At 43.0% G+C, this 27,555-nt stretch overlaps 1 protein-coding gene across 7 annotated transcripts in view; it reads left to right on the top strand.

Annotated features, from left to right (window-relative positions):
* Window positions 1–27,555, top strand: part of LOC122532625 (agrin-like) — a 437,045-nt gene that overhangs the window by 377,382 nt on the left and 32,108 nt on the right. For all 7 annotated transcript variants that reach the window (XM_043661541.1, XM_043661537.1, XM_043661540.1 and 4 more), the window contains one exon: window positions 17,636–17,872. In XM_043661541.1, coding sequence (XP_043517476.1) covers window positions 17,636–17,872 — 237 coding nt within the window. The remainder of the gene's footprint in view (window positions 1–17,635; window positions 17,873–27,555) is intronic.

Below are 27,555 nucleotides of genomic sequence, written 5' to 3'. Positions count from 1 at the left end.
TTTTGTGCATTGCTCGATGAAAAGGAACGCAGCTCCCTTTTCGTTTCGCTTTGCCGACGCTTTTTACCCGTTCTACTTTTCGCAGACATCGTTCGATCTTGTTACTCGAAAAGTTGCGCGGAATTAAAAGGAAGTAGTCGCTCGTCGTACGCAGTCAGACTCTGTGCTCTTTGTCCGCGAAGTAACTCGTCCTTTTTTCTCTCGAGCGCGACTCGGGCGTGCCTTCTGTTGCACCCTTGTTAGCGGTACACAGTCCCGTGAACAGCACGCGTTCGTTCAATTCGCGCAATTCAAGAATCTATTTCACTTATCGCGCTCTGTTTCGCATTTGAACGTTCAACTTCTGGCAACTAACTTTAATCAACAGACCTCATCTTCCGCCCCTCTGTGTGTAACGTGGATGCAAGTTCTCCTCATTTCATTAAAAAAAGAAAAAAAAGAAGAAAGAAAGAAACAATAACTTTATTCCATTTGAGGGAAACTTTCAGTTAAAATTTCTACGTCGCATTTAAGATTCCGAGAATAAAAATGAGAAATAAACACGTTTTCCCTTTCAATTTATTCATTTTGAAGCGCGACCTTCAACGAGACAAAGAGGAAGGGACACACAAAGAGACAGAGATCGAAAAGGGAAATCGTGCAAACGTTCTGGTCGAAATAAAAGAAAAGAAAAGAAGCTGCCTCGTCTCAGCAGATTTGGCCGTCAATGGCGAAAACGGAAACTCGGAATGCAGTTGAAGACGTCTCTTCTTATTTTTCCGAGAATCTCCTCCCTTTATCCTTCTGTCGTTGTTTTGTTTTATTTCTGGCAACGAGCGCTAACTGCACGCTTGAAAAATCCACCATCTCTCGCTGGCCTCTGCTATTTTCTCACGTCCACGGAGCAGACGAATCACTGTCTGACGGAACAAACGAGCCGTGCATTATTTTCACAAGATGGCCACGTATTTCCCCAAAGATGTCAGGCGACCATTATCCTCGTCATTTCTTTTCTCTCCCTTTCACCCTCCCATAGTTTCTTCCCTCCGCGTCGCGAGTTTACACCGTGACTTTCCGCGCGTCCACATTCAACGTTGTAACGACCAACTACTTCCCGGGAGTAACTTTTATCAAGGGTTGGCAAGAATTTACAATCGTAGCAACGACACCGACATCCTTCATCCTCTGAGTATTCCCCAAACGGGGAAAAGTTAGTTGAATTACAGTGTTTCTTTCTTTTAAATTCAATTATATACAATTGGTCTTTCGTGATTTTCCATGGATATTCAGTGTTAAGGATATGTATCACGGATGTGCTCCAACCGGACGTGGCAAATCAGGAATTTGACCACTTGGAAAACTCCGAACCCAGGTACCCCATAATTTACATCAGCGCATAACTCGAACCCAGTGTTGCTCAATTTTGTAATTAACTTGAACATTCAACTCGATTCCCCTGCTCTAGTATCTCTATTCGCCTCTGCGAGTTTTATAGTAACCCATCGTCCAACTCGAGAGTCGAAGAGTGAACCTGCGAGTGGTCGTTTTCAAGAAAGCAACATCGCGTCCGCTCGCACATTCCGCGAGTACTCGCGTTGAAGTTGCTTTTTTTTTCAATTCGAGGGATTGCAGGGATTCCTCGTTTGTTTCGCGAATACTTCGGCGGTGGTATAACTTCGCAGTGAGATAGGCGGATGAATGTTTTCGAGGTGACGTGGGGAAATGCGCGCGCGAAATCGCGCACGAACCGTTTCGCCCCGGGGACGAGCGACATGAGGCGGCGTCGAATTTTGTAAATTTTCGAAATACTTCGAATTTCACGCGGCAAGGAATGCCGCAAATTAAAACCTTGCGCTCATCGAAATCGCGAGGGGAGGGGGGGTCGCGTTAGAAAACGAAATAGCTGCGGCAGTGGCGCGGAATGTCGCGAATTTCTGAAATTCTCCCATCATTTCCCCGGGACAATGTCACGAATTAAAAGTTTCCGGGACAATGTCACGAATTAAAAGTTACGCGGAAACGTCCCGGCTTGTGTCGTTATACCTCGTATTGGAAAAGTAAAGGTAACCGCGACGATGGCACGCAATTTCGCCGATCCTTTGAGCAAGCCAAACTCTCAAGCAGTTACGGTCGATACTCTCGACTGACGCTTTCTTTTGTAGGACCTCCTCTCGTAAGCCGGGCTTCGAAACACTACCAACTTTCCGTGCACTTTTTCTTTCTTTAGCAAACTCTCATTTTTCACTTTGGGAACTTCAGGCGGAATATAACAGTAATTACACAAGATTCTCGCAAGTCGAATTGATGGCTCAATTACACGTTTTATAAATATGTACCACGTTGAACAGAAAATATGAGATGGAAGAATTCAATTGCTATTGGAACTCCGGATGAAGCTGTAGTACATAGACATTGAAGCTTGAAATTTCTCTAACGGAATGCATCTTGCGTGGAATTCCATTCGAATCTTCTTTGACAATTTCATCAACGAAACCACATAAAAATCTTCAACTTTTCTCGAGGAACGCCGCGAAAGTCAATTTCGACTCGAAGTAACACGAAATGTCGTTTAATATAAATGTCTCTTGATATTCGGACCATTCTCCTTCAAAATCCACTTCCGTTTCACGAACGTCTGAAAAAAAAAAAAAAAAAAAAGAAAAGAAAAAGCGGTCCATATGCCCCAGAATAACAGAGATCAGATCTCGCGATCAGATCGATCGCGGGGTGTCGGCGAAATATTAATCGGTCCGCGAAAATCCACCGGGAGTGCGAGATCCCGGAAGAGATAGGGGCTACGCGAAGCCAGTTGGAGATCGGAATCTCGGCGGTGTTTCGCTGGTCGAAAAATCGCACGGATGGCTGGTGCTGTCGTGTCTGAATCAGATAACGGTGTAATTGGCCTTTATCGGGGTTGGACGCGCATCAGCGAGTCCCTCGTTCGTCCTGTCGTGTTGCCTGCCGTCCGAGCCCGAGCTGCGTTCCCCTTCCTCCTCCCTCGGTTTACCCTCTTTAACCCTTTCGCTCTCTTACGCAACCGGTTGCCACCGGTTCAGCCGGGTCGTGGTGCGCGTTACGTTAATTAGCATAGATAATGGAGCGGCCTGGCCGCGGAGTGCACGCGTGCACTGCCCCTATGGCACGCTTTCGGACAAAAGCGGGCGAGAGAGGGCCGGATAAGTGGAACGAGTCGGTACGCGGCCAGCCAGCCAGCCAGATAAGTGGATCGGGAACTCCACCATCGCGCGGACGGTCATTCAGAACCGGTTGCCAGTTTCTCTCTGTGTGTTCCCAAGGTTACAGCCACCGGAAGAACCTTCCAGCTTACAATTACCCTCTGAGTAATGGATATTATTCTATAGTTCGCGATTGTTTCGCCGGGGAATGGAACTTTGATACAACGCAACGTGACCGGGCAAGTTTTTGCGCTGGTTTACCCGTTTGTTAATAACGCGGAATGCTTCCGTAGAGGGATTTACGACTAGATTAAACTCCGAACGTAACGAAAGAAACAGTATCTGTGCTAGGTGATTTGTTTCATCCGCTTAACGTTTCGTACGTATTCGTTCGTACCTTGAAACTTTTGCAACAAACGCACGGATATTTCATACCGATACAATGATATTTGCAATATCGATTTTCATGGATGTATTATGTCATTGCACCGTCGTTATCCTTCAATCTGATTCACGAATAAATCTACACTTCTCTAGTTTCAGTCTAATTGGGAATGGAAATAATTATCCTTGCGTTATTCACAGCTTTGAAATAAAAATGCGTTGCATGAATTTAAAAACTACGAGATTCTTTAATGGCTAGATCCTCCTCCCTCTGCCTCTCCCTTTGCTGCATCCAATTATATTTGTTATGCATAGTCACGGATTATTTCTGTTTTCAATTATCCAGGAGGATGTCAAAGCTTACGAGGGAAACAACGGGGATCGTATCGTCGAGCTAGAGGGCAAAGCTTCCGGGAAACTGCTTTTAATTTGTCCTTCTAGTGCATTTTGGTTATTATAAAAGTTTCATTTCATTGGGAAAAATCTTGTTTTCTATCTTTTATTTCTTCAAGGCCATTAACCTTAATGAAACTCTTTGCACATTTTCTCACTCGCTTGCTCGTATTAGCTCGATGCATCCCCATTAAATAATTCATATACGTTTACGCTTGGTAAATCCTCCCATTCCTAAAAATCAAAATTCGACGATTCGTGCTCGCGATGATCGTTGATTTGCCGAGTACGTTCAATTCGACAGTTTTTCGTAACTCTATTATTAACAGGGGGGCGATCGCACGATCTGAAATTCCCCGCGTGTCTATTCACCTGGCTAGCGACTCGCGTCAAATCTCGTTACAACGTACGAACCATAGACTGGATAATATTCAATCCAGTGCCGCGCTATTATGGGACGGTATTAAACCCATTACTGGTTCCGCATGGTTACATTTAATTATATTTGTTGCGCCAGCTGGAACGCAATTACAATATTGCAAATTATAGGAACGTACTAGTAATTAATTTTCACGCAGGTACGAAATGTTTTACGATATTACAAATTTACCGCGTTATTTGCCGTCCTCGCACGTCGTTCACACACCGCGCGAACACAATAATCCACGCCATAATCCGCGTGTGTAGAGATCGTAATCGACTGTGAAAACGCGGCTCGAATGATTATGACGCAAAATCCTGCCAACTTTCGGCAAACCGTTCGCCATCGCTCGGTTATTGTGTCTTGTTTCCACCGTTCTTTACGACCTAATAGCTCGCCGGGTGCCGATAAATTTCCGGGCAGCGATTACTCCGAGAGGCATTAAACTGACCTCGACATTAGGAAATTCCCAGAATCGGACAGTTCGAAATGTTAAACGGCGTAAATAGCCAAACACACTCGATAGGAACAAAAACCGCGTTGCTGTTGCATTATTACGATTATTGACAGTCCCGCGGCGACGAGGTAATTTATCGCGCGACAACGACACGACGCGATTTCGAGAACCTCAGTTATACATACACGATATACTGGCCGATATTTTATATTCGCGTGTTTCATGTGGGACGCTTGGTCGGATAAGTGACGCAAAAATTTCTGAGAGCTTGAAACAATGTTTTGCAAAACTATTCACCGAATGTCGAAGCTTTTTGAACAATCGAAATGAGAAACTCGAAATATATTTTTAATTCCTATCTAATTACTATGATCTTGATGACATTTTTTGAATATCAACAAATGATTTCCTTAAAATATTTTCGCATGCAAAATGTTTTAGTATAGTTTTTGTATTTTATATTTTAGTACATTACTTGTAGGAAACAACGTATCCATCGTTTGCTTTTTCCAACCAGAAAATCAGAATTAACGCACAAGTCAGAATTTATATACAACGAAATATTAAACGTAGACAGGAGGTTCAAATATACTAAGAGTGTACGCAAACTGCACATACGCAAAATTTTTTCAATATTTTTATGAACCTTTGAATAACCTTCGCTATTATTGTAGGATTCAACAGTTTGAAATATCGACAAGTTCTCATCGAGTGTCTGAATATTTTTACAATAAGTGCATCTGTCAAATAGGTATGCAAAGTTTCGAACGAATTTTTCCGACGAATTTCATAATTCCCGCTGCAATACATTAGAGAGACACGGCGTTGCCGTTGCTGGAAATTCAGGTTACTGTTCCCTTTGCTTTTGAACCGGCCACAGATAAGTAGAACGAGGACAGTAGCGGTCAGCCAAGCAGATAAGCGACCGGGACAGTTGAGAATCGATTGTACATCTAAACTTAACCAAGCGTGACCCTTTTGTTGTTTCAACGGGACACGAGGAACGTCGAAAGAGGTGAATAATTACGTTCGTGAAAATCGCGCGAGTTATTGGCCTGTCGTCGCGATAAATTAAGTGAAATATAGGAAGATAAATCTGATTAATGCGCGCGGAGGGATAATTTCATTAATCACCGGGCATGGAAGAAAATGGGGAAATGAGGTTAATATTTAATAAAATTTGGAAAAAGGATTAATCTCTCTCTCTCTCTCTCTCTCTCTCTCTCTCTCTTTCAGTATGTGTGTTACGCGTAATGTAATACGGTATAATGTAAAATTCCGTATCGCGGAATTAAATTATTATTCCTAATGGAAGGATACGCGCGCGCGGGCCCGTTATTCGAACGAAATTATGGGCTGTACACGCTTAATATTAATAATGAGGCTGGCTGGTTGGCAAAGGTAAATGGAACGAATGGAGTTTTTCAACCGGATGGAACTGACTATTCGAATGATGCGCAAACAACTTTGAATTACCGTTTCGCGCAGTAGCACAGCTAATAGTCGCGGCCAGCCGATACACACGCGCACCACACATACACGCAGGATTGCGAATAATTACTTTTCGCGATAATTTGCTTTGTTACGTTTTAATCGAAACAATAATCGTTCTATCGTTAATGCGTCAGCACGGGCCTGGATCATTCTGCATGTTTACGCTTTAAGTTAATCCCGTCGATTAATTACACGACAGCGAAAGAAAGAAATTACATTTTCGAAATTGAGGCACGGGGATATTATCGTGTCGGCAAATTCGGGAAATTCATTGCACTGTAGATCCGAGAAAGCCGATTTAAACAGACAGAGATGAAACTCGAAACGACGGGGGTCTTTGTTCTCGAATCCCCTGCGAAAGTAAGAATCGAAAAATAATTCACTCTCCGAATAATTGTAAATCTTCGTCGTCGCGGAGTACGAGGGAAGATCTTCAATCCACGTCGCTCTACGGTGAAAAGCTCGGTGGAAAATACCACGCGACCTAGAGCCGACAGCGTTTGCCCACGGGCCGAATCCTCCTCGCTCGATCGCACTCCTCGTGCGTTGTTCACGCGAAGGCCAGCTGAAATTCCACGCGGAATGCCGCGATCTGGAACAGCGCCTCGTTCGTCAGAGGCCCGCGCGGTCAACTTCTTACGCGCGTTGCATTGTGCTCGTATTTTCGAACGCCCCGGACCCGAACGTGCTGGGAAATGCAATGAGAGTACAATACTCCGGATTGGCTCGCGCTGGAACCTCATCTCAAAGTTATGTTGGAAACAGATTCTCCGGGGATGCCTTAGCGCCGTTTCTATTATTGCATCGCGATAGAATTACCAGGCATCTGGGATTCGAGCCGCGAGAACAAAAACTTTTAATGCCGCACGGAGGATGTTACTCGCTGGGCGAGACGTACGTACGTGTAAGAATGCCTCGTGATCGTCTGATCGGATAGTTTCTGACACGATGTGCACGGTATTCTTGAATTTAACGAAAAAAAGAAAGAAAAACACGATTAGGTTCAATTTATCCGATTCGAAACACGTTACACACGCGCGCGCGCGAAAGAATAAAAACGACGAAATGAGTTTTCTTTTCTCGCTAGTGAATCATTGTTACAAGTTCGGAAAGTAATTGCGCGATCTCGTGACGCTTTATTGACATCGTGAAATAAATCCTCTTTCTCTCTCTCTCTCGTTTGTCTTAACAGTCGAACGAGCCCGACAGGGCTGAGATTATCGTTGGCGTTTGAAAAGCCAAGCGATGTCACGACGATGCGACGGATAGAGAGAAATGGAGAGAGAGAGAGAAAGAGAGAAAAAAAAGAGAGATGGAAGAAAGGAGAGATTTTCGTGGAAAAACGAGGAAAAGTCGCTGATGTTACAAGAGTCTCGTAATTAAGCCTCGCGATAATTGGCCTTTTAATACGTCTTCCTCCGGCTTCTCGGTCTTTCTTTTTCTCTCTTTCTTTCTATTTTTTCTTTCTTTCTTTCTACCTTGGCGACGACGATCGGATCCACCGAACGGAGTTGCACAGAGCACGACGGGAACAAGCTCCATTGTTCCCGCTGAATGGGGCGAGAATTGATTAGCGATTTGATCCGTTAATGATACCGTGACAAAAGTGAACGAGAGTCTTCGATCGGTGCTCGTAAAAATGTTCGACACGCCTGTCGTGTTTGTAACCAATAAAACTGTAATTGGAACTTGTAAAAAAAAGAAAAAAAAGAATGAACGTAGAGCGACGTGTTTTTTTTTCCTTTTTTAGGACAGGAAAGAGTGCGGTTTGGAATATTGATAAAATAACGCAGAATTGGATCGGAATATAATATAGTACGCGTAAAATAAAGAAAATCCGATTACCAGAGAGTAATTCTAAACGGGATTAAAATTGCGAAACGTTTTAAAAGGAATTATAACGGTGCTGCATATGAATATGCATCCTATATTGTGATATCGGATATTTAAACATTGAAACGTTGCGTCGAATAGAAAGGCAAACGAATTTATGACGATGACGTTGAGTAGTGTAAAATGAATTTTTCACTGCATTAATAACATTTCTTTTTTTGGAGTGGGGAGGGTGGAGATGGGAGGGATGGTTGGATATTCACATTCCGGAACTGAAGCGCATTTAAAAGTCATAACACATTCAACAAACTCAAACGCGTTCTTTTCATAAACGCCGATGTAAAATATTTTTACCCGTAACAAATTCAAATACCAATTTTTAATTCCAGACGGTATCCATCATCCAATCGGGCGTTTATATCTCGTACACTCCAACTACCATTTCCACCTCGACAGGATCCTGTTACGTTTTTAATCGGTGCTCCGTTCCCGATTTCAGTTACATACGCGGCTCAAAATTATAGGAAAATTATACGTTTCCGGTCTCTCTGGTGGGCGTCTTCGGAGGCCATGGGCGTACATGGTGGCCCATTTTCGTAGAACGGGCGTAACACGGAAGACACGGACTCGATGGGGAAACGCGTTCACATAATTTCGCAGGCAGGCCTTATCGGGGAACGCGGGCGTAGCACGTCATCCTCTCGATCCTTTCACACAACGGAGCTCAATCCCAAATTCAATCTGATGCCTTTACTACCGACGCGCTTTGACCGAACAGCCCATATCCGCTTACGACCATAGAAACGTCCGTCTGACAGGCGAAACTCGCTCGTTAATCACGACAGTCGGTTTCTCCCTCCTCCTTCGATCTCGTTTATACGGACCCGATCCTCTACAACGTGTACGGATGTATCTGGTACACGTGGCTCTCCTCTCGGCTCTCCACCGAAGAATAATTTGTTTTCCCGCCGCGTTTCTTGAACATGCGTTTAAACGCCCCGGTGGGATTTATGGCGAGGAACATAGCCCGCGTGATTAACGACACGCATCGGCTCGGGATTGATTAACGAGGCCCGATTTCGAATGAAAGGAACGCTCCTTTTCTTTCGGTGATCGGACACCTCCTGACGACGTTCACGCGCGAATAATCGCCATCCAGTTCCCGAAATTGACGCGTCCTGAAGTCATGGACATGGATTGTCGCGAGATTTATCTTCCTACGAGGTTGTCATTTGGTACTTTGATTTATAAAATGATATTGAAAGAATATCGCGATGAATATACACCGCTGGTTAAAATTTTGCCTACACGTGTATGAAATACAAACAGATTTTTTAATGAGATTATCTCGCGTATCATTGTAATATAGAGGATGAACATATCTGTCGTTGCACAGTGTGAACAAATGAACACGTGAAATTCAATATTAAATTAAGGATGAAATGAAAATGTAGTCTAAACGTTTGATCGATACTATAAAATAACTGATTCATATTGGTAAAATCAAAAGCTCTCTCTCTCTATATATATATAAGGAAATATATTATCTTTTCAGGAAATATATTATTATCCATCTCGCTTTTCACTGTTTGCTATTTGCCGTTGAAACGCGGCGAAGCAGAATTCCCGGAGCGTTGTCTTCTGATTCAGCGTTTCCTTAAGTCCGCTCGGCTGCCCAATCGCTAAACGAGGTGGTAAATAAATGGGAACGAATAAAACTAGCTCGGTCGAAATCCGCCGAAAGCCAGTCACAAGTAACCAATAAAAAGGCGGCTGCCATAAGTGGCGGCCATTAAAGTGAATTAATGGGCTCTTGTACATTACGATGGTCAGATTATTGAATAAGAGTGGGCGAAAGAAGGGGCAAATTCTTATCTCGGCAACGACCCTCGTCATCATTCTCTCTCTCTTTCTCTCTTTCTCCTCCTCTTTTTCTCTCTCTCGTTTCAGTCCACTTCTGCGTTTGTCGGTCGAACAATATCCGGGCTGCTCTCAAAGTTTGCCTAACGAGGCTCATTTGACACAATCCGACTGTACTGGCCACACACACGCGCGCGCGCGCGCGCGCACACACACACACACACACACACATACACACAGAACAATCCTTCGATTCCATTATTCGCTCCTCTTGATCCTCCCCCTTCGTCTTCCTGGCCGTTATCTGCCGAAATGTTCTGCCATCCCTCTACACCGGCATCGTACATTCCGATAATGATCCACTAATTGGCAATCATCGGTACGTAAGCTGGCACTTCGATCGTCGATCACTTCGTCATCGTCTTTAGACGTTTACTTTGGAACGCGATGCTTCCTCTACTTGAAGAACATCAGGCAATAAACAGAGAGTAACAGAGAGAGAGAGAGAGAGAGAGTAATCGACGAATGCAACATGTTTCTATAGAGAAAAATGCAACAAACTAAATTTACTTTAGTTATCAAACGGCAAGTCGTTTGATACAATCGTTCGTAATTTTTCTGATATTGTAGATGGACAGGTGGAAGGTCGTGTGAAAGTCAACTTGGTCTTTTAAAATGGAGTTATATAATTTTTAAAGCATTTAGTAAATACATCTCAGCGTTCTCTGTGAAAAGTATTAATATCTTTATATTAAGAAACCATTAGATAATTAAATTTTAACTTTTTCAAATTTGTCGTACGACTGGTGTTCTTGTGTTCATCTTGTCCTTGTATTTCGTACGATAGATTCGGCCAAATTTGAACTTTTATTCTTTAAGAAATTGTGGAAATAGTCTCCAAACTTTCTTCAATGAAACGTGTTTCTTTGTATTTTGTATAAACTTTCTTTTAAATTTTCGTCCCGATGCTCCGTGCTTCTAAATTATTTCCAGGAAAATATGTGGAAAAATGTCTCGAATGCTCCGAAAATGAGATGACGGTGACATTTATCGTCTCGAAATTTAAAAAAAAAAGGTCTCTCAACGCTTGTTTGAGTCCAAAATTTTATAATTTTTAAACCAATGAACGTAACTTTATGAAATTTTCCCTATGAACCAGAGGATAATCCACGCGCATATGCATGTATAATATATCAGGCGGATTCGTACAATTTATTTTTCAGATAAATTCGCGGAAATTTCCCACGCAGAATTTTTAAATAATGAATTTTTTCAACAACCGTATAAACCGTGAATAGCTGCGACTACAGGCAGGAAAATTAATGGCGGAATAATATCGTCGTTGCTTGTGTTATCGGACTTCTTTCAAAGAGAGAAACGATTATTCTTAATTTGCTAAAAGTTTGAAAGGAGGCAAATAGAATCGACGCGAATATTTAATTATCGAGATACTTGTATCAATTGCTTGTTATAATATCGGGGCAACAATGTCGGAAGATTCTCCTTTTAATTATCGTCATTAATTACCAATGAATATACGAGCGATGTGATACGAGCCATAAATACAGTTATAAATATTTTTCTGTTTTCTCTGAAAATTTTAATGGTTTTACGCTGATTATTTTAATATTATTCCCATTTTCATTTAACAAAATTTATATTCCCCTCCCCCAAAGGAGTCTAGAATAAATGAGATGAAATAACGAAAGAATTTAATTACATTAAATTCTCCGATATTTTATCAAAAGATTTCCAGCGACGTTCCAAATAACATCCCGTAAAAAAATACTTGAACGTCGTTTAACAAAATTCAAAACGAACGCTGAGAACACGAATGTTATAAATACAGATGCGTCGTTTTCACTCGTCGTTTCATTCCAATTATCTGAATTTTATTATCGGCGGACAATCATTTTACATAACTAAAATTTATTTAATAATTATTTAGTAACTCGTCAATTGTTCTCACTATCTGTTACTTTTTGCATAATAAGAACTAACGTAAGAAAGTAAGCTCAAGCAGCAAATATTCATTTGATTTACGAGCATTAAACGAAAGAATGAAACGAACGAACAAAGTTCTACCGAAGCGGTTATTGAATTTTCAGTTGCGCGTGTTCGAAGCGGAACAGTCGTATGTCGTTGAAAGATATCGCAAAAATACGCAAATATCGTGAAAACTGCGGCCGAGTACGCAATTAAAGTCGAGTCACGGAGCGAGCATATTGACAGGTAAACACGGAAGAAAACGAGAAAGTTGAACGCTTGGCCATCGACGTTTTTGACAGACGTACCAACGACCTGTGCATCGATGTATACGGGAGTAATGCGGTGCTTGCTGATAATAAATTATCCGTAAGCGGCGGGCGGCAAGCTGCGACGGTCAGGTGCTCCAGCAAAAACCGACAAAATGGATTATTAATTACTGTATCACGTCGCCGCCTATGGCCGGGCTGGGCCAAACGAAACGAGAGGGAGAAACTTTCGCGAGGTTTTTCCACGCTCGAAATTCAATCCGCAGAATCAATATATATTTAAGATGGATATTTCCACGTAGATTGCAAAGCAGAAACAACGTTTATAAATTCGAGTGGCTGTGTATGTTCTGTTGAATTCATTTGCTCGCTTTCCCATGAATATTATCCATCGAGAGGTTTGGTAATTGATTAATAATACGTTAGAAGTACAGTTCATGTATTCCGATACTAAATATTTAAAACTGTTTCGTAAAACGAAATCCTACAATAAACCTAGAATTTGAGGGTTTGAAATCACTATAATGTGGATAAAATGGTAAAAAACGTAAAGATTGTGTCATCAAACTGTAGGTAATCATTGCGAAGGCAAAGCTTTAAACATTCACAATTTTGAAATCCATTGTAGATTCAATTGTGAAAAAAATTTTTTTTTTTTGTTTTTCACGTTTCTTTTGAGAAAACAAATGTCTCCATTTTCCCGTCTGCTAGGTGGTGTCAAAGTATCTTAAAATAGGAATGAACGGTGTATTTCTAAACTTTGAAATGAACCCAGATTTATTGCTGTATTGTTTTACGAAATTGTGACAGTTTAAATACTTAGATATTGAAGTGATTGACGTGAGGTACTGTAGATATTACATAATTCAGAAGAATAAATATAAAATAGATTCCAAGAAGTAAAAATAACAAAATTCGATTTGCGAGTTTTCTAGATTCCAAGTATTTTAAATATTCAGATTTCCTAAATTTGTATATTCTGTAAATCCAAGTTCAAATTTTTAAAGTCTCGGAATATCTAAGTTTTCTAGAACTTGTACAAAATTAATGCACATCGCGCTTCGCTATAATTACAGTTTTTCAAGTTCCATACGCTCAATTTTCCATACAATCATCGTTCGTACAAAATTGATTGGCAAAGCTCGATTAAACTGTTTAACTTTATTTCATATACAAATGACTAATATCCAATGTTATTTCCACACAGGATGTTGATCTTTCACCTGTTAAATGAACGAATACTGCGAATTAAACGTCGAATCCGCATGGTTTAAAAAAAAAAAGGATGGAAATTTAAATATTGATCGAACGTTTTTTGTGTGTCAACAGTAAAAAAAAAAAAACCTGCAGACCTTTTCATTCGAGTATTTGTTTCTGTACATTCGTAGTTTCGAAGGAACAAACTCGTCCGACATTTTTTTTTCGAAAAGGAGTCACACATTATCTTTATTGTCCAGCTGTTGTATATATTTGCGGAGAACGATAAATTATTCGACACTGTGTACGATTCATTCCATCGGCTGAATAATTAAGTTTCAAAATAGTATGAAAAGTTGGCTCGCAGCTCAGACGCAGAAGTAATAAACGCTTCGTGGAAATTTTTAACTTCAAGTTAATTTAACTTTCAAATTGATCCTATCAAAATTTGTTGCCGGCCGTCGAGAAGTGAACAGAGCAGGAACTTCTTCCATGCTTATTTAAAGATGTTCCCCGTACAAATAGTACCCTGCAGCAAGTGTTTTCATTAGTTTGCTCGTATGAAACATTCGCAGAGACGGTCAGGCCAAGGTATTTAACCGATAAGCAAATCGCAAGGTTAAATTCAAACGAGATACTGAACGTACGTATACACGGGAGCTACAAAATTCAAGTAAACAAACTTAAATAGAAGCAATAATTCTTATACAAGATACTGAACGCACGTATACACGGGAGTTACAAAATTCAAGTAAACAAACTTAAATAGAAGCTGTAATATTTGTATCACAGAACTAAAAAATGAAATATCTTCTCGATCGATCACGTTATGTTAGTAATAGAAAAGGGAAAGAGGAACAAGAAGTAAAAGTGAAGTAACCTAAGCGAATCTAACCGCCAGCCGAAAATTTCCTAGATGGTGTAAGATTCACTCGGAAGACTTTGAAACTGATTAGAACGTCCGAAAGGTCAGGCTCTCGTCATCCCGATTTTATTAGGTTCTGGCCCGTGTTACATTAGGAAAATGCGTTCCATTAGGAAGATTGCACGGACGGAAAGGGACAAAATCGAAACGGCACCGTCCTCACCGGCGTCGGATAACCGATCGCTAATTGCTTTTGTCATACCGATAATTAATAATGCATCGATCGTTATCGGCGCGGCGATGAGTGGCCGGCGAATTAAATGCGTTAACGACGATAATCGGGTTGCGGTGAATGGTAAATCGAAAATACACCGGGACGGGAGTTATTGAATGCAAACGAGGCTGCGATCCATCATCCGGCTGAACTACTAGCTTTCCACGGCGGCGCCAGCGTTCAACGCCACTACTGCCGCGGCCGTCGCTGGACCTAGTGTCAACGACTCGTCATCCAATCTGTGTGTTTCACTCGGTTTCGAGCGTGTACGATGTCAAAATGATTTCTTTTAACGATCATTTCGAGTTTTTTTTTTTTTTTTACTTTTAATTGATATCTTTTTTGGAGTCAGTGTTTAAGACGACACTGGTTGATAACTTGCACTGATATATATATATATATATATATATATATATATATATACACTTCACATAGAAACACGTGGTACAGTACAGAAAGAAAATAAAACGAATAATGGCTTAATATAACTTGTAACTATAGAACGAACAGCACACGTGATAATCTAATTTTCCTTTTTTTACTTTTACTCTTGAATGACTCTTCTATACTTCTATACTTCTATTCTGTTCTATACTAATCTGCTGTACAGTGCTATACAGTTCTGATTAGTTGTAATCTGTTCTGGTCTGTTCTGATCTGGCGACAGACTACGGCTGCCATTTATAGACGTCTTGCTTTGCTTTCTTTCTTTTTCTAACTCGACATTTCTAACAATTTCTTCTGATTTTGAATGATTTCTTTCTGATCATTCTAAATATCAACGACAGAATTTCAATTCTTTTCTTTCTGATACTTCTCATAATTTTCAAGTGAGTGATTTTGATTACTGCGATTCATTCGACGATATATTAGTATCCTAATATTTTTTTTAAATAAGGTATACACGACGAGAAAATGGCTGGTTGAGGGAGATTGCGCTCAATATGGCGACACGAGGAATGCAACAATTGTCGATCAGACAATTGTTGGCAGTCTAGTTTTATGCTTCTTCTGCACGAATCGTTTCAAAATTTGAATTTTCTTTTGCAAAGATATTCTGCCGAAAATGCTGAAAGAGGGACACTGGACTCGCGAATCGTGTTAATGGTTCTGCAGACCTTGCGAAGAATTTTCAAGAATGTCGAAGAAAGTCGAGGATCCTCGCAAACTCGTCCACTGTCCCTCGTTTTCCAAAAAAAAAAAAAAAAAGAAAGAAAAAAGAAAAGAAAGAAACGAGGAGAATGATGTCTAACGAAACGCATGGCAATGTAACAGCGACAAGAGATGAATGGTGGTCGGTTTGATTTGCAGAGGAGGCACCGGAAGAGGTGACGAACAATGCTAGGGAAAACTGTGTTGATACTGTGCGGCGTGTTGACGATATCGCAGTGCTGCTACGTTTTTCCAAAAGGTACTTCAACGCAAATAACGAGCGGAACGACGACGCCTTGCGGCCTCTTCACGCTCTCCTCTCCGGTCAAAGAGACCGGATTCGTGCCCGGATTCGCGTCTGGTGCTCTGTAACGAAGATCGGGAAGAATGACGAACGCGGACGCTCACAAACTTGAGAGTATCCCGCGAAATGGAATATTCAAGAGTAATTTCGCGAGTCGATTCCTCATTCGCGACCAGGGACGGGACAAAACAGATTGTAAAATAATTGAAGGGGAGATTTTGCAAATTCGAGCGAGAGCATTCCCTTGTTACATGACAAACAAGGGAAGACGGATGAAGAAACATCCTTCTCTTTCTAAATTTATTCCTCTTCGTTTGTCTTACTTCTGCGTTATCCATTTTCATCGGGATAGTTTCTCTCGCGGATCTTCTTTCTGCGATCGTGCAACCAATACCAATTTCATACAAAAAGTAGAGCGAACGATTCCGATATCGAACAGATCAGATTCATTAAATGTAAGAACATATTATTCGTAGATGTAATAATGTAATAATGTACAAGGCGTCGTGTTTCAATCTTCCAGCAAAGTATCTCGAAAGATGCAAAGTAAATGGAAAAAATGTTTCGAACGAATGTTGTAATTGCACGTATCACTAGCGCGATCCCATATAACACTCGTATTTTTTCATCTATTTTGCATTTGTAATTTTGTTTTTTCTTTTTTTTTATAATACGAAAATCTATTTCTAGGAACCAAACGTACCGCCCTTTTGAAACATAGCTATCTTTCACATCCACGTCACGGAGTGTATCACTTTCGCGTACGCTCCAGCGAAAACAAGCTAGACTCCTATCTTCTTCTCTGTTTCCGTACTCCGTGTCTCGTGTCGTATATTCAGAAAGAGGGTCGCGATATCATTGGCACAGAGAGCGAAAAGAATGTTTTAATTGGGTTTACGGCTCTCCGTTCCGTGGATGGTTCCATTAAAAATTTTCACCGGCTTAGCCGCGGCTGAATATTCGCGGACGGCTTTTATCTGTTCAAATCCCGGGAAGAAAGGAGAAGCCGAGGGCCGACGCGCGCACGGTCACGGTTCGTACGCTGTGTTTTATCGCGCCGCAGCCAAATCCCTCCACCTCCCGGTAGACGATACTTTATTCATCGTGAATCGCGCGGATTTAATTTCACGCCGCTTTACGACGCGCGCCCGTGTTTACGGTTTGTAATTACGTTTGATACCGGCACCACTACGTCGCCGATGAAAAAATTATTGATTAAACCTTTCCTATCCCTTGGAAGAGAGAATTCCAACTCCCACGATTCGAATTCCACTTGCGACACTTTCGAACGGACGTAAGTACTTTCGAAGAAACGTCGTATTATTTACGGATCTTAGAACACCTGTTTCTAGAATCTCGCACGAAATGAACGCGAAACGTTTTCATCTTCGAGCGAGAGCAACGAAAGAAAAACTGAAGTGTCGAGGCTCTCGAAAATTTGAAATTTTCCTTTGCCGCGGAATATCGTAATAAACGATAAATTTGATAAGCCGATTTGATAAGTCCGAGAGTCCGACGGTTTCTCTTCGATCGACTTACGATTCGGAACGATCGTTAGTTTAAACGACGCGACGAAATTTTTGTGTTGCAGAAATCCCGGACCCGTGCGCGAAGCAGAATTGCACCCAGGGCGCGCAATGTGTGCGAAGCAGAGACGGCAAGGAAGCCACCTGCGAGTGCCTGGAATCCTGTCCGAATTTAGGGGATCACGAGGGATCGAGCCCTGTCTGCGGCACAGATGGGACCGACTATCCGTCTCTCTGCGAGCTGAACAGGGCAGCCTGTGCGAAGGGTGCTAATATCACCGTGGCATTTCAAGGGAAATGCGGTGAGTATTTCTCTTTCCGTTGCAACGCCAAACATTTATCTTTCGCTTCCCCCGTGAAGTTAGAGAGCCAACGGGAGCACGTCGTATACCTGATAAGTAGACTGTGGAATTTTATACGTCTGAAAAACGTGGAACGTAAAAATACACTATTAATAATATTTAGTGAACTCTCTGATCAAGTTCTATTTTTTTTTTTTCAATAGAAATTTGTATGAATATTAACAGTCTACTAATAAATGTAATAAATTCGGAGAGAAAGAGATTCTTTGCATTCTAGGTTAGAAGACAGAAATATGTCGTATACCTATTAGTAGACTGCGGAATTTTGTATGTCAGAAAAACGTAGAATGTAAAAATACACTATTAATAATATTTAGTGAACTTTTTGACCAAGTTCTATTTCTTTCTTCCAATAGAAATTTGTATGAATATTAACAGTCTACTAATAAATGTAATAAATTCGGGGAGAAAGATATTCTTTGCCATTCTAGGTTAGAAGACAGAAATATGTCGTATACCTAATTTAGTAGACTGCGGATTTTTCTACGCTCGAAAATCGTGGAATATAAAAATACATGAAATATTTAATGCGCTCACCAATAATATTTAATCCACTCACAATCTCCTCAATTGTGCACTCTTAACAATATTTAATGCGCTTACTAATAATATTATAAATCCACTCACAATCTTCTCAATTGTGCAAAGTTCAATCGACAGTGAAACATATTATTGTCCAGTGCAGAAAATACGTCTCGAATAGACATCAACTAAAAGTAGGTACTTTCCCGACTGACAACCTAAAATTAATACACTTTCTAAGACCTTTAATAAATAATAAATACTGACCTTATGATAAATTGTAAGATTTAGTTCCAAGTCGGTAATAATTCACACAAGTGGTTGATGCGACTATAAATAATGAAAATGAAAAAAATATATATTTAATGAACTTCTTGAACAAGTTCTATTTCTTTTCAATATAAGTTTGTATGAATATCCACAGTCTACAAGTAAGTGTAATAAATTCGCTCGAGAGCGGTACTCTTTATCGTTGTATTTAATTTCCACCTTTCGTGTTTCGAATTCGAATTTCTCCTCTCGCGGAACAATCGTAGACGGCTAAATGTCGCGGAAGCAAAAACTATTGATCGACGAGAGGAGCGAACGGTTGAGAGATGCATGCCTAAGAAACTCGCGTTTCCTCGCCGACGTTATTTATCGAGAGGGAAAGCGTGCTCGGACTGCGAGAGAATCCAGCAACGGGACTAGTAGCGGAAAACAAATATTTGCCGAATCGAAGTCGAGCGGGGCTTAAATATCGAGGTTTTGTCAGTACGTATTTACCCGCGTCTTTATGCACGCGATCGAGATTACTTCCGGGCAGACTCGCTCGCGTTTACATTCGGAAAAATTTTACCTGCATATCTATGTATGTATTTTACGATATCCTAAGCGGTTCCTTATCCGCGAAATCCGTCACCGTGAAATTAGTGTGTGTGTCTCGCTTCGAGCAAAAACCAATCTCGTTCGTTTATTTATATTTTGCTTCTCCAGTACGGAAGATGGAAGAAGATTTTATATACACGAGGTTCAAGAGTGTTGAATCGAGGTAGTTCTAATAATAGAAAGTTTGAAGAACACGGTCTGGTATGATCAATCAGACAGATTGAACGCCGACTCCATTTTCGTTTGTCCTCCTGTGTCTTCCGTCGCTAAACTTTCTATCGTTTCAAGCACAATACGCGCCTTCTCTTCTCGTTCAACAAACGGTGATCCTCGACAATCGCTGATTAAACGCAACAGATTAAAGGCACGATGTCATTCAGCCGCGGGAATAAAAGCCTTAAGTCCTGAAAACAATCCTTAATTTTCCCCGGGCGAGCACGTGTACTCGGGCCCAGTGAAATTAATCACGGCGGCCCCTTTTGTGCGACGCTCGATAACGGCGCATCGAGAAACAGCGACGAATTGAACGGACGGTTTCCGGCAAACGGCTGGAAAACCTGAACTGATCGCGAAAGAAGTCGAGGACGCGACGTGAAATTGCCGTGAAAATCCGCAACGTCCTCTCGTGAGCGACGAGGAGAGGACAGTGATAAATTGAGGAGCGCGCGAACAGCATAGACAACCCGGCGTGCCTAACTCGCCCAAGGTAGATCGTTTCACAGACATTTCTCGACGAGAAAGAGAAAGCGTAGATCGGGGAAGTAAATTCGAAAGTTATCGATAGCCAGCCAGATGAAACGCGATCGATTAAATCGAGCCTTTTCCAGCTTTCTCGAGGATAAGAATCGAGTTCTTCGTCTTTCAACCTCGTTTCGAAGCTCGCTTCGGATTAAAAGCGACTAACCAGGAAGGAAAGGGGAGAAGATACTTCATACCGCGAACGTGCTCCTCCTTTTCTTTTGTCGGTGCTCGTTTTCAATTGTCAGTGTTCATCTTCTTGTACTCATCGGTTTCGTTTCCCCGTCTAATTTTCCCTCTGTTCCTGTATCCTTTGCACGTCGTGTTATTCCTCTCTTTGATACGGCCAGCGAGACTTTCCTCCTGCAGCTCCGTCTCGTGCTTTTTCACTTCGAACACGCGCTTCGTTTATAACTTTCTTCGAGCACGACGCGATCTTCTTCGCGGAGCCTTCCTATTTGTACGCAGCTCTCTGCTCGATCGAGCAATTTCTGGCTCCTCCTATCCTCGACCGAGTCTTCCCCAGAGAAAATTATATCACGCTTTTATTCTTTTATTTGTAAAACGAGGTAATTTGTAACGATGTATGGTCACAGGTACATTGAAAAAAATTCACGGATTGCAAAGCTGACCCCTCGGGCCTTTCCGTTTCGTTCGCCTGCACTCATTTCAATTTCCGGCATTTCAAATCATCTTCGATCTCTCCGTTCCATCCGTCTGTCTCTCTCTTTTCTCTCTTTGAGCCTCTCTCTGATCTTATATTGACCAACTCTCTCCTTCTCCATCCTCTGTTCATCCAGTCGCTCGCCTTTCACCTTTGCCAATCATCTCGCCCCTTTTTATCTTCTCCACGTATCTCACAAGTCGCAGTTGCGCCCCCCCCCCGCACCCCCTGCCAGAATCCGCCCGTCGGATTTCTTACTCGGCTGTTTATCCCCGATCCAAGCCCGGTCGCCTCGTGTCCTCTCGACCGAAGGCTTGAACGCGGTATAAACTCTGGCGGGCGTTTAATCAGCCGAGTAGTAAAGACAAATGTTTGATCAGACAGGTAGTTGCGAGGAAAGGTGGCGGCGTTTACTTAGGATTAGGCGAGTCCATCCGTCGATACTTCGTCTGCATCCATCTCCCCGTTGCTCCTTAATTCTTCGCGCGAGACGCGTAATTGGTAATCGATTGGCCAGCTATCAACGAATGTCGACGCGTTTTTTATTTTTCCACGCGAATCCTTCGTGGAGATCGAAGAATACAGAGTGAAGATTATTGAATAATTCTAGGCGAATTGAACAGTTTCGCAGGAGAATTGAACAGTTTGATACGAAACGATTGAACGTTTGATTGCTCTAACGCAAGTTTAGGCCTGTTGCGACTGTTTGGCGACTGATTCGAGCTTCGTGTTAGCTTTCATATTTAGAAAATTGAAATTAATATCTAGAAAATTCTTTCAAGTCCAGAAGAATGTTTTCCTCGACAGTCGTTTCTGTTGAAATCGATTGAAATGAAAAATGGCCTGTTGAACAGAGAATGAAGGTTATTAAAAAATATTACGTGATTACAGCTTGATACGAAAGAATTCACATTCAATTGCTGCAATGCAAGTTTAGACGATGTATGGTTAGCGACTAATTCGCGTCATGCGTTCACTCTCGTATTCAGAAAGTTTCTTTCCAAGTCCAAGCTAACGTAAACCACCGAAATGAGTGTTAGAACGAAGCAAAACGCTGTTGTTCGGACAATGGGTACGTTATTTCATACGAATCAGTTCAGACAGGCAAAGGCGAAACATAGTGAGCGCAGTAACGTGAAGGAAAATTGGACGTGCAAAGCACGTCAAAGGATCCTGTTGTTATTTCGTCAGGTGTAATAACCGAGAACAACGAGACATAACGACGAGGGACAGAGACCAGTCGCAAAGATTGGAGCAGAACCGTCGGGGTCAAAGGAGGACTCCCGGTTCGATTCTCATCGAGGTGAAAGTCACGATGGAGGATGAAATCGAAGAAAAAGGAGTGAGAGAGAGAGAGAGAGAGAGAGAGAGTCAAGGGTGTCCTTTATCAATCGCATTCAGTCGGTGAGGCCGATGGTGAGACGGTGGAATCAATAATAAATTCCGTCAGTAGGGTGGGCCGCCGATCGTGGCCGCTCGTTTCTAGCTAACCCCAGCCCCCATTCCTGACCCCTCCTAATTTTCTTCGGCAACGAGGACGCCAAGTCAGAGGGTGGAACGAGCCGGGTCGCGAATCTCAAGTAGCTGCGACGATAAATCAAATTAGCTCGAAACTTTCGAGACTTTTCGATCGTCACCCTCTCCTCGCTTCCCGCGTCCCGCGCCGTCGTCGTGCCTCTCTCGTTCTCCTCTGTCAGAGACGATTGGCCCGAGGGTAAATTGAAAAAAAAAGGAGGAGGGAGGGCGAGTGGGGGGAAATGAGTTTTCGAGACAGACGAACTTTTTCAATGATTGAAAGTAGCAGAGCAGAGGCAAAGCAAAAAAAAAGGGGGGCCGCGAAACGCGATAAAGCATGGAAGCTGGGTCTCGCGATTAAAAGTATGCCAATTTCTCTCTCTTTCTCTGTCTCTCTCTTTCTCACTCGGTGTTAATGTTATTGAGGCAGATCCTGGAAGGGACAGTGGAGGGAGCTGTTATTGGTTATAGAGTGTATGGGAATTCCGAGGAAAACTTCGCAAAAGCATCATGCAGTTGAAAAGGATTAATCTTTTCCGACTGTATGAGAAAGAGAGAGAGAGAGAGAGAGAGAGAGAAACTCACGATTGGAAGCTCGTGAATAAAGGAGAAGTCGTTTCTTCCCGAGCGACAAATAACACTTGTTTAGAATTTCACAGAAAATTGGTTATTAGATCGCGGATTTTTACGCGTTTGTGGAAAATTTTTAATACTAAAATTATACACACTAGAAATTGATCAAAATGATCATAGGTCAAATGATCCATAGAAATTTTATATATTCGTAACATGTGTGTTTTTGAATGACTTTTAGTGAAATATATAAATAGAAATTTGCGTTCTTTGTTGTATCACAAATTTTTCTCCGTCCTTTGGCACTTTAATTTCTTTGCGTCGAATTCTATTTTACAATCGCCGATAGTTCCACTGTTAAATGTAAAATTCACATATAGAATGTAACACTTGTCACAACAGTTGTCACAATTCTTTCAAGTTTCTACTATTTCTTTTTCATTCACAAAGATACCAGTCCGTTGTACATAAAATTCCACGATCTCTTAATTAGATCTCGCAGAGAACGAACAGAAAGAAAGGAAATTTAAAAGTAAGAACTGATCTTAGTTGAACAGAATTACTGCCAATTACACGCCGATCGTTCGCCCAGCAGAGACAGATCCCGCGATTCGTCCTGTTTAATTTCACAATTATCCAGTCACCGTGCACGGAACGATCGTTAAGTAACCTTTTCCCGTAGAAGTCTTTGAGAGATAAGCGGCGGTTTCTTTTCACCCCTTCTTTTTCCCTCCGTGTATCCCGTCCCGCCGTCTCCAGCTGAGAGAAATTTGCTTTAGCTCGTTTCCCGTGAATATCCAGATCAGAATGGAGGCGGGCGTGCCGTTTTCTTCACGCTCCAGTGTGCCGAAATAAGGGTCTTCCACGGGGGATGAGGGAAAGGGGCAGATCTCCGAAACGTTAGCTCCGAGGATTCTGGCTCCTTGGAAATGGGCTCGACTAAATTCTCGCGCCAGTCGATCCGAGGGATTCCGAGCGCTGCCGCTACGTATCGAACAGGCTCGAGACGCGAGAGCATTCGCACACCTACACACACACATACACACACCGAACCAGTCGCGTCTCTTCGATTCGATCGAACCTGAGGGTCTGCGACCGGTTGGTTAAATCGCTCGTCCGCCTCTTTCGAAACGAATTCGGGACGAATATTTCACGCAGATCACAGATTAGAGATTACATAGATATAGTACGCTGAATGTTACCTGCATTTTTCAATATTAAAACCCACGGATCCACGAGTTCCGTGCGCGCGAAACTGGATTTTCGTCGGAGGATGAAACAACACCGGCGAGACATCCCTAAACTCGTACCTCCGATGCAATTTTCCTCCAATCTATTTTTCAATTTTTCTCTGACAAAATCCGAAGCCGTACTCTGTGACGACACAGAGTGACGTTGCAGCGGCGAAACAGCGGCGAGTGTACATCAGCGAGAGTGCATCGAAATGATCGAAAGAGGGCGCCTGGCCGTAAATTATCATCGAACGGTTACACCGTAATTGCATCGCGATGAAATCAAACCACGAAACCACGGCTTGCGCGCGGAGACGACCCGGCGCCGAATGCATCTGCATTCATCCGTGTAATCACTTATAATTCACCAATGACACGCGCCACGACGCGGAGCGTGTCTCTTCGGAGCGATTTACTAGCCAAACGTTCTCGGCGTCTCGTCGCAAAGTAGCCCGTTTACGGTGCAACGATGCACCAACGGTGGGAGGGGAGCTCTCCCCCAGGAAGCATCCCCGTATCCTCGTAAATTATCATCGCCGTATCCAGCCGGATGCTCTTACACGCTCGTGTTTACACGCCTCGAGCCAAAGTGACTACCACCTGTCTAGTTTGCCCCTGTTCGTCGCGCGAGTTCCCAGCACGCTTCGGGGGGATGCCGCAGATCGAACGAAAGTGACTTACCGCCGAGACGCTGTCAACATAAACTCAGCCATTGCTCCTCGGGCATAACTCGACTTTCAACGACGCCTCCAACTTTCTTCCTCGTGTTCCCCGCGACGTCCGCGGCTCTGCAACTATCGAAACTCGTGATATTCGTTGACGAGGAAAAGGGGAAGACGGACCTGACGGTCTGTCGAACGGTTCGGGGCTCGATAGTTTCGTGCAATTTGTTTTGGTGGATTTCACGCTCGTTGGGAATTTAATCAGCTTGGATCGATAGACGAGGTCGATAGAGTCGCTCTGTTTAATTGGCACAGCGTGGACGCGTGATTTGTAATTGCAAATTATACATACGTGTCGATTGGTGGATTTATATATTTGCAGATGGTATCGGCACAAGCGTCGATCAAGTATCGAGATTAAGTATTTGTTACTCCTAGTGACTCGTTCGTGTGATTGTTACGTGCGTGCGTTGACCATTACGTCTAAATTTAGCGAATCAATACATTCGAAATCGAGGAATTTATTTCGTGTTAACTGGAGCAACATAGGATCGATTATGTTAATTTACTCTGTAGCTTTCATTCGTTTTACTTCTAACGAACGTTTCCCGAAAACATGCTTTCTATAAAAATGGAAGAATAAATATTGAACTAATACATTTTGGCACTAGAAAAATTGCTGATAGCGCGCAAACAGTTCAAAAAAAAGCACGTTGCTTGTTACGATTAGGCTACTGCTAATATCAATGATCCGAGATCGATCCAATTTATCATACATAAACGCAAGGAGAACGTCAGTCGTGGAAAAACTCTCGAAGAATGGATTATAATGAGATTTCGTTTCACGACGAATTGTTTCACCTTTTAACGCTATCTCAGGCTTCAGTGGAAACAGCAACGCTGCCTTCGCTAAATTTCCCATAAACCTCAGTCGTACATGAAGCTGCGAAATTTTCGAAATCGCGCGAGCCCGCGTAAAACTGTCGCAATTAACGAACATGAAACCGAAGCTATGCAAAACTGCCATTCCATTGAACGGCGACGTGCAAAGCTGCGCGAAACTTCCGTGGATCCGTGGAGCTTTCTCAAGCACGCTACACGTTCGCCGGAAATTTGCGGGACAGAAAGAAACTTCCTACACGCTTTGACAACGAAAGGAATTCTTTCGTCTCGAGATTATTCGCCATTAGCCTACGCGAGTTGCGATCCTACCTTCTTCCATTCCGTGTTCGAACACGTTCGAGTTTCCGCGCGAGAAACAAAATGTTTGAACTCGTCGTTTTCGAACGCCGCGGTTGCGTCGGACTGAGGAGAGAAGCTGAAAAGGGATAAACCGTCCGGAACAATAACGAAGCGCGGAATAAGAATGCAGACGGTGAAACGCGACTAGCGAGGGAGAAGTGGCGAGAGAAGTTAGCGATCTTTCAATTCGTTGACCAAACTCAATTCAATTCCCTTTATCCGCCACTTACCCTCTCCTCGCGGGCAACTTCTTTCTTATTCCGCCCCGTCGCTTATTATTCCTTTCTGAAAGTTATTCCGCGAGAATGCAAAATACGCGCGCGCGCGCGCGCTGCGACCGTGGGGTCACGGTTCTGGCTCGAGGAACTAACGGGGAAGGATCGTCGTGGAAAGTCCCAAGACTGGGAGGGGGAGCTAAAAGGCGTGGAAAAAAAAGTAGCTGTGGAGATCCGCGTAGAAAGTTTCGCGTAACTCGGAAGATTAGACAAGGCCGTTGGAGACAGCCGTTCGGTGAGGTTGCGAGGAAGGCGAGGGAGGAAGGTCGTCGGCCACCAAGGGAACGTGAGGGGGTGGGGGCGAGGTAGCGCGGCTCTTAGCGACGGACTTAAAAACAATTCGCCTCGCGGCGACGCGGGAATTTTAAACACACTTTTATCGACGGTCCGGGTGGCTTTTGTTCGGCAAAATCGCCCGAGGGGGTGAGAAACGTGGCGAGAACCGAGGACTCGACGCACTCTGTCCACGATCGAAGGGCTTTAAGGCAATTTACGAGGGGTTTTACGGTTTCAAGTGACGCCGGTCTGTCCTGATCTTTTTTCCATTCTCCCGTCCTTTTCACTCGCCAGTACCACCCTTCCCCACCCCCCCCCCATTCTCCCGTCTCTCGTCTTTCACGCGACCGCTTTATATTCAATGTTGTTTCAATGCCACCCTGTTCCGTGTCTTTCTCTTTTTTTTTTTTTCTTTCCGCCACCCTCCTCAGGGCGGCAAAATTACCACCGACAGGAAATATTTGTCTCGAAGCTTCCGTTCCCCGCGAAAATTAATTCTTAAGGGTGGCTCGAGGAAAGTGTCCGATTAAAAACCCGGGTCGGACGGGTGAATTGGAGCTCTCTCGTTTCTTTGTTTCTTCCGTTTGTTAAAGTGGCCTAACTGCCGGAAGTGCGCGTCGTGCAGCCGACATCGTTACGCGCACTCGCTGCCACGCGTAGCTTTTCCGGATAACGACGAACAGACGTCGATACACACAGGGAGTGAGATCCCCGGAGATGCCGCGGCGATAACACAAAAGAAATTCGCATCAGGGTAATGTCGCGGAAAGTTGGAGCGCCAGCTTAGGAAGCCCGTGTGGTTCGCTGTCTTTGAGAAGAAGTCGTGGCTGGAATTTGAAGAAAACCGGAGATCCCGGGTTTACTCGAGGAGCTCGACGAACGCTCTCAACCGTTGTTATACTCGCCGAGTGGCCCGGTTTAATCCGAAATTGCCGTCACTGGCGATAAGATAACCGCGAGCGAGTTAAACCGGCTAAATTGAGATACATCGCGCTTTCGCTGGGAAGTTGGCGAAGTTGGACGCGTTGATCATTGTAATTTTCCATCGAGGGGAAGG

This window comes from Frieseomelitta varia, unplaced genomic scaffold (assembly GCF_011392965.1).
Source record: "Frieseomelitta varia isolate USP_RPSP 00005682 unplaced genomic scaffold, Fvar_1.2 scaffold_462, whole genome shotgun sequence".
In the NCBI taxonomy this organism is placed as follows: domain Eukaryota; kingdom Metazoa; phylum Arthropoda; class Insecta; order Hymenoptera; family Apidae; genus Frieseomelitta; species Frieseomelitta varia.
Note: the sequence above shows the minus strand (reverse complement) of the source record. Positions and strands in the feature narration are given on the sequence as shown.